Genomic DNA, 7,477 nt, shown 5'->3' with positions numbered 1-7,477 from the left:
GCTGAAAGGTCACCTTCTGCCCTCTAGATTGCAGGTGTCTCTGGGGGAGGAGAACAACACCTAAAGCCTGTCATTAATGCCTTTCAGGCTCCTGAGGCCTTTCATCCTGAAAGATTCCAAGGCCCTCGAATAAAAGAAGCAAAAACATTCATTAAAACATTAACAATTGCATGGCAGGTACAACAAGTCATCCCAATACAGCCCATTGTGAAACATGCTTATTATCTGGAGCATTCAAGCAGTTTTAAGAGGTTTGCTTATTCCAAGTATTCTTTGAATTTCAGTGACCAGAGGAGTTGAATCCAGAATCTCCTCTCCATTCCTTCTTTCCCTCACCCTTGGCAAACCAGAGACAAAGGCTTGGTCTGAATGTCCCCTCCAGCTCTGTTTTCTCACGTGGGGCAAAGTGGAAAGCACAGGACAAAAGAGGGAGAGGACAGTCATATTGGATCCCCGCAAAATAACATTACCAACAGCAGAGAGAAATGGGCCTTTCCTCTGAAGATCTCAGATCTATTTATACTCAACATACTGATATCTGCTGTCAGGCATAGTTGTGCTTAATTTCTGACTTGACCCAGCTTAGAATTTCACTTTTTAGGTGTAAACAGCAGCCACAGTAATGTGTTGGCTTGTGAAAAGATCAGTCCATTGTTTCTGATTTTTAATCAACTCTGGAATATTCATCAGTTGAGGATGTGCAAAAGATCTGCTCCAGTCTCAGTTCTGGGCTGCGTGGTTGGGCCGGCTGACTGCACTGTAGTGACCACATAGTGGATCATTTGGAGGCTGGCACATGCACAACTGTGAATGGTCCAAGGCTGACTCAATCTAACTCACTAGCACTCAACTGCATTGCAAATCCCTCATTTCTGGTGAAAGAAAGTGATGGCAAAATTTTATTTCCTGATCACCCATGTGAACAGTCTCAATAGGGTGTGCCATCTGCTAGAGATAACTTGAACCTATCAGTCAGAAGGATTAAAGTTCATTGATCAGGGCGGATCTGTTCACCACACAGGCTTTTAAAGACATGCATTCCTGGGCCAGGTATGGTGGCTCATGCCTGTAATCTCAGCACTTTGGGAGGCCGAGGTGGGTGGATCACTTGAGGTCAGGAGTTCGAGACCAGCCTGGCCAACATGGCAAAATGCTGTCTCTACTAAAAATAAAAAAAATTAGCCGGGCATGGTGGTGGGCACCTGTAATCCCAGCTACTCGGGAGGCTGAGGTAGGAGAATTGCTTGAAGGCAGAGGTTGCAGTGAGCCGAGATTGTGGCACTGCACTCCAGCCTGGGCAACAGAGTGAGACTTATCTCAAAAACAAACAAACAAACAAAAAATATATACATATGTGTGTGTGTACATATATGTGTGTGTGTATGTGTGTGTGTGTGTATATATATATATATATATAAAGACATGATTCCCATTTCCAGTGGCAACAGATGCCACTGGATTTTCTTCTTGCCTGCTGCCCTTGTCCTCTGCAGAGATGGGTGTTCCTCTTGTCCTCTGCTCAATGCATGGCTGGCAGGCATGGAGGTGGCACTCAATGAAACTGGCTGTTGCCTCTCACTGTCACCACTCCCTTGGGTTTGGTGGCATATTCTTATCCTGCATTTCTAGTTTCTTAAGGGAGATGGAAAGAGAGAAGTGAATTAACATTCAGTGGATGCTTATAATGAATCAGACGTGTTACATACATGAGTTCAATTAATTTCACAGGTTGTAATGTGACCTGAGAGCCGTGGTGTTTTTGAAAATCCAAGTTAAGGAACACAGTGGGTAATATACATATTAATATACATTTAGACCAGAACACAGGAGGTAAGAGGGCAGGGAGAGTCCCTGTGGCCTCTTCTATTCTTTCTGCTCACAGGGCATGAAAGTGCTGAAATGTCAGATTCTAGCACTGGTATACTTCCACATTTGGGTACTTTTGGGGGTTACAAATTCTTGTTTGCAGGTTCCTGAAATGATAGATTTATTTACATTCTGGACTATCATACCATTGGCAGTGGCATTTTGGATCTGTGTTAGTGTCTCTGCAGAAACACTTTAGTATCTTTAGCCTAACTCATCGGGACAACATTCTCAGCTCTTAGTTAGCCACATGTCTGAGGATCATAGCTGTTAGACCATGAGGCTATAACCAAGGCATCTCTCTCACCTTGCAGGACAAACATCTTGGAGGAGGAAATAAACTGCTTGTATTACCGCCAATCTGTAAAAATGCAGGCAATGGCATAATTACCATTTGTAATATCAGCTGATTTTGGTTCCTATTGCTTTAGTTTTGCTTTTGCTCATAAGAATTATTGCTTGCAGATCATAATAGCTTAGACCTTAATTCTGTTAACATGTTTTTTGGAACAGATGACATGCTTGGTGGGTCAGGGATCCTAGGAACGGGGCAAAGATGTGACTTCTGAGGTTTGACCCTGACTGTTTTCTGTAGGTGGGCAAATGGCCTGTTCCACATGATGAGTTGCTGGAAAGAACTAATATGAATTATTGCAGTTGACTTTGCATACATAAATACTTAAGTTGTGCTTAATAATACACTTGATCCAAATATCCTGCAAACACATTTACTGCTAAACCAGCCTCAGATAAGTTCAGTGGGCTTGCCATCCCACAGACAGTTTTTACCAGCCTGCCCTCTCTCCAGGCTACAAAGCCTGTGTCATAGAGACAGTAAAATTGAGTAAAAATGATTAACATTCTTTCCTATTGACTTATCTTAAGCTTCCCCTGGGAATAGGTATGTAGAATGGTGATGTGTGAGACTCAATCCATACACAAGTGTTTACTGGTATCTCATGTGTTCCCACCATAGAGCTAGGTGTAGATGCTTGATCCAGAAGATGTGAAAGATATGGTCCCTGCCTCCCTTGTGCATGAATAATCAAATCGGAAAGCTAAAAATAACACTCAAGAAGCAAGCATAAAAATTTTTGACAATATGTATAAATGATGTGACTAACCTCTGTCCTGGAGTATTTGAAAAGGTCACCATGAAGACAAAGGGATGAGCAGGACCTTGAAGAAGGTTTGGATTATTAATAATACTTATAATGGAGTACATTAGCATTTACAGTGAGCTCTTTTTATAATCCCTCTGAGAAAGGTGACAGAAGGAGGCAAGACAGAATGAGGGAGGACAATTTGTTGAGTAACTATGCAAACTATGCAAAGTGGACCAGATGACTACTGCTCAGGGTTCATTCTAAGAACTTACAGAACCCAACTCTTGTCTGCCTGTCTTTCTTTCTTTCTTCTTTCTTTCTTTCTTTCTTTCTTTCTTTCTTTCTTTCTTTCTTTCTTTCTTTCTTTCTTTCTCTTTCTTTCTCTCTCTCTCTCTCTCTCTCTTTCTTTCTTTCTCCTTCCTTTTCTTTTCTTTTTTCTTTGCCTTGCCTCGCCTCGCCTCTCCTCTCCTGTCCTCTCCTTTTCTTTCTTTTCTTTTCTTTCTTTCTTTCTTTCCTTCTTTCTTTCTTTCTTCTTTCTTTCTTTCTCTCTCTCTCTTTCTTTCTTTCTCTTTTTCTTCTCTTTTTTCTTTGCCTTGCCTCTCCTCTCCTTTTTTCTTTCTTTCTTTCTTTCTTTCTCTCTCTCTCTTTCTTTCTTTTTCTTTCTTTCTTACTTTCTTCTCTCTCTTTTTTTTTTTGAGATGGGGTCTTGCTCCATTGCCCAGGCTGGAGTGCAGTGGTGTGATCTCAGCAGTCTCGACCTCTCAGGCTCAAGCGATTCTCCCACCTCAGCCTCCTGAGTAGCAGAGACTACAGGTGTGCACCCCTGTGCTTGTGACTTTCTTATTTTTATTATTGTAGAGATGGGGTTTTGCTATGTTGCTTAGGCTAGTGTGTAACGCCTGATCTCAAGTGATCCCCTTGCTTTGGCCTCCCAAAATGCTAGGATTATGGGTATGAGCCACCGTGCCTGACTTCCCAACTCTGTAAGCCTGCTTGACTTCTGTTCCAAAGGAAAATTCTACTCTGTCTTCTAAGGCTGCTTACTCTACAAGTATCCTTGAAAAAATAATCTGGAACCAAAGATAGTGCATCTCTCACAAAACATGGAAAAATGTGAGAGACCCATGGAGAATTCTCTCCTAACAACTTGCTCAAGGTTCCCAAGCTAGCAGCAAGCATCTGGGCTAGGATTAGAAACCAAGCAGGCCGAGGAAAATTTAATGACCTCGCTGACTCCCTGTCCAAGATCATCAGACTCCAATCTATCCCAATTTCTGGGACCACCTATCTTCCTGTGTGGGCAATTTTGGCATTCAAGCAACATGGCCTTTATGTTGCTGGCCTGGCTCGTGTGGGGAGCCCCGTGTCAGTGATTATGCTCCTTCTTTGTCCCTTGGGGCCACGCCCTGATCCTGGGCTCCACTTTTGCGGTGTTTCTTGCCTAGTTCCCCAGGATGAAGTGCCTGCCTTGTCCTTGACCTAGTCCCACAATCCCAAGCATTCGACTGCCATATCCCAGGCCACTCTTGGCCAGCATGATGCCTGGATCTTTGTGTCTTCTATCCCGGATGTGCTGCTGCATGTGGGCCACTTGTCACACTTGCAGGAGCTCTTCCGTGTTGACCTGCCCACCAAGAACTTTAACCTGTCACTTCATCTGCCAACCTGAGACTGCTCCACAGGTTCTGTTGGATTTCAAGTATCTTCTATTACATCTACTCCCATGTGCTTGTCTCGCCCTGTACCATGTATTTTGTTGCTGGAACATTGTCTTGATGCACTCAGGCAGCAGTAAAAGAATACCATAGCCTGGGTGGCTTATAAACAGCAGAAATTTATTTCTCACAGTTCTGGAGGATGGGAAGTCCAAGATCAAGGAGCCAGAAGATTTTGTGTCTGGGGAGGGCTTACTTCCTGGTTCACAGACAGCTGTCTTCTCACTGTGTCTCCACATGGTGGAAGGGGTGAGGGAACTCTCTGGGTTTTCTTCTTGTAAGGACACTAATCCCATTCATGACCTAATCACCTATTAAAGGCCCGACCTACAACTGCCATCATATTGGGGGTTAGGATTTCAACATACAGATTTTAGAGGGACACAAACATTCAGTCTCCAGCAGTCATTTGTCCAGTTGTTTACGTGGTTTCATTGCAATGAGGGGAGAGAGGTGGTGATGGGTGCTTCAAAGGTGGACAGCATAAACAAAGTGCTGCAGGGAAATGAGTGTATTGGGCCAACCAGGAAGCCAGTATGATCTGACCCGGGGTAAAGAATGGGAGAATAGAGATTCCCAATGCCAGGGTGAAGAATGCAAACAGAACTCAGTGACTGAATCATCGAACATCACAAGAGACTTCATGGTGGTGTGCACTGGTGGATACAGTGTGGCTTGGGTGTCGGGTAGAGATGGATTTGAATCCTGGATCTGCTACCTATGAGGTGTGACCTTGGAACTTTTACTCTGTGTCTCAGAGTTTCTCATCTAGAAAACTGTGATAATAATACCTACCAAATGGGGCTGTTATGAAGATTGTCGATAAAACAGATACAACATCTAGCACAGTGACTTTGAATTATAAATGCTCGGCGGAGCACGGTGGCTCAAGCCTGTAATCCCAGCACTTTGGGAGGCCGAGGCGGGCGGATCATGAGGTCAGGAGATCGAGACCATCCTGGCAAACATGGTGAAACCCTGTCTCTATTAAAAATACAAAAAATTAGCCGGGCATGGTGGCAGGCGCCGGTAGTCCCTGCTACTCGGGAGGCTGAGGCAGGAGAATGGTGTGAACCTGGGAGGTGGAGCTTGCAGTGAGCTGAGATCGCACCACTGCACTCCAGCCTGGGCGACAGAGCGAGACTCCATCTCAAAAAAATAAAAAATAGGCCGGCTGGCTTGGCCAAACGCGGAGCCAGGAGCTCGGCCCCGGCTGGCGGAGGCGCAGTGAGGCCTGGTCTCCGGCTGCTAGACCATGCTGAGCGGAGCACGCGGCAGGCTCGCCTCAGCGCTGCAGGGAACTAGCGCAGCGCCGTACACGGTCGCCTGTAGGTGTCTGCACGCGTCGGGGTCGCGGCCTTTGGCCGACCAGAGCAACAAGACCGAGGAGCCGCCTCGCGCCTTCGATCTGGCGCTGCTGGAGTTCCTGGTGTGCCCGCTCTCCAAGAAGCCGCTCAGATATGAAGCATCAACAAATGAATTGATTAATGAAGAATTGGGAATAGCTTATCCAATCATTGATGGGATTCCTAATATGATACCACAGGCAGCTAGGATGACGCATCAAAGTAAGAAGCAGGAAGAAGTGGAGCAGCGCTAGTTCATAATTAAAAAAATAAAACGCCAACAGCCAACTTTTCTTAGTACCATATACCTTTTAAAACACAGTGGCAGGTAATAAGTGGAAGAGAAGAATGTTTCTGTCTCTTCCTACATTGACTGTTCTTATTCCACTGGTTTCTTTAACAGGACTGTTCTACTCAGTCTCTGTGGAAGAAAACTTCCCACAGGGCTGCACCAGCACAACCAGCCTTTGCTTTTACAGCCTGCTCTTGCCTATTACCGTACCAGTGTATGTATTCTTCCACCTTTGGACTTGGATGGGTATTAAACTCTTCAGGCATCATTGATGCAACTAGAGTCAATATGCTGTATGTATTAATGGTGGTTCTTGGACATCTATCTCTGAAAGCTCAAATGGATGGAATTGAGTTTGTGGGAAAGAGGCTTTGCTTTGCGCATATCAGGCTTAGGACTGTGGGAGGCTTAAGTTGCAGATGCTTCTTTTATTGTGCTCTTGTTCTGCCCTTGTTTTTTGAAGGCTCTGACTTATAACTGCTGTATCAGAAGAAACGTTTTGACAGTGTCTTGTTGGAGATAAACATCCGTAATTGACATGTGATGACTATTTCTTATTCCATTCATCTAAGAGTCATTGAAATTTTGTTTTGCTTGTTGTTTAGCTTCAAGGTCTTTGGTAAAGTCACATGTTAGGGATGACTGAAATAATTCCAAAGGAGTGATGTTGGAATAGTCCCTGTAAGGGAGAGAAATGCATTTGAACGAATGTGATACAAAACCATATAATCAAATAGAAATTTCATGTACTTACAAAAATTGAGTCTGTAAAATTACCTTCATTTCTTTGACATTAAATGCTTATATTAGCAATAAAGATGTTGACACTTTCCCATAAAAAATAAACCAGTTTGTAAAAAAAAAAATAAAAAAAAATAAAAATAAAAAATAAAAAAAAATAAATAAATGCTCGATAAGTGGTGGTTGTTATAGATTGATCCTGATGGAATGCTAGTCCTGGGAGGGACCTTATGGCATATTTAATCTAACCTGTTTATTTTAGATATGAGAAGAAATGAAGAAGCTCAGAGCAGTCAGCTAAGTGACCTGTTTGCTCAACCTTGCCAGGGGTGACAGAAACTTACTCATTGAACACTGATTACTTATCAAGGGCTTGATCGTGTGCAGTCAATCATTTATTGGTTGCTGACT

The 7,477-nt window shown here is 43.7% G+C and overlaps 2 protein-coding genes across 2 annotated transcripts; both read left to right on the top strand.

Moving 5' to 3' along the window:
• The first annotated feature begins 5,861 nt into the window (after positions 1–5,861).
• Positions 5,862–7,167, top strand: LOC117090482 (protein preY, mitochondrial-like). Its single transcript, XM_033222806.1, has one exon. It carries the CDS (start codon positions 5,943–5,945, stop codon positions 6,285–6,287), a length of 345 nt encoding a protein of 114 aa, XP_033078697.1. The 5' UTR covers positions 5,862–5,942; the 3' UTR covers positions 6,288–7,167.
• LOC117090484 (phosphatidylinositol N-acetylglucosaminyltransferase subunit Y-like) lies at positions 5,864–7,170 on the top strand. The gene has a single exon (XM_033222807.1). It carries the CDS (start codon positions 6,382–6,384, stop codon positions 6,595–6,597), a length of 216 nt encoding a protein of 71 aa, XP_033078698.1. The 5' UTR covers positions 5,864–6,381; the 3' UTR covers positions 6,598–7,170.
• The last annotated feature ends 307 nt before the right edge of the window (positions 7,171–7,477 follow it).

The sequence above is a fragment of the Trachypithecus francoisi genome, unplaced genomic scaffold, assembly GCF_009764315.1.
Source record: "Trachypithecus francoisi isolate TF-2019V2 unplaced genomic scaffold, Tfra_2.0 Lachesis_group11, whole genome shotgun sequence".
In the NCBI taxonomy this organism is placed as follows: Eukaryota; Metazoa; Chordata; class Mammalia; order Primates; family Cercopithecidae; genus Trachypithecus; species Trachypithecus francoisi.
The sequence above is the reverse complement of the archived record's forward strand: the minus strand, read 5'-3'. Positions and strand labels throughout refer to the sequence as shown.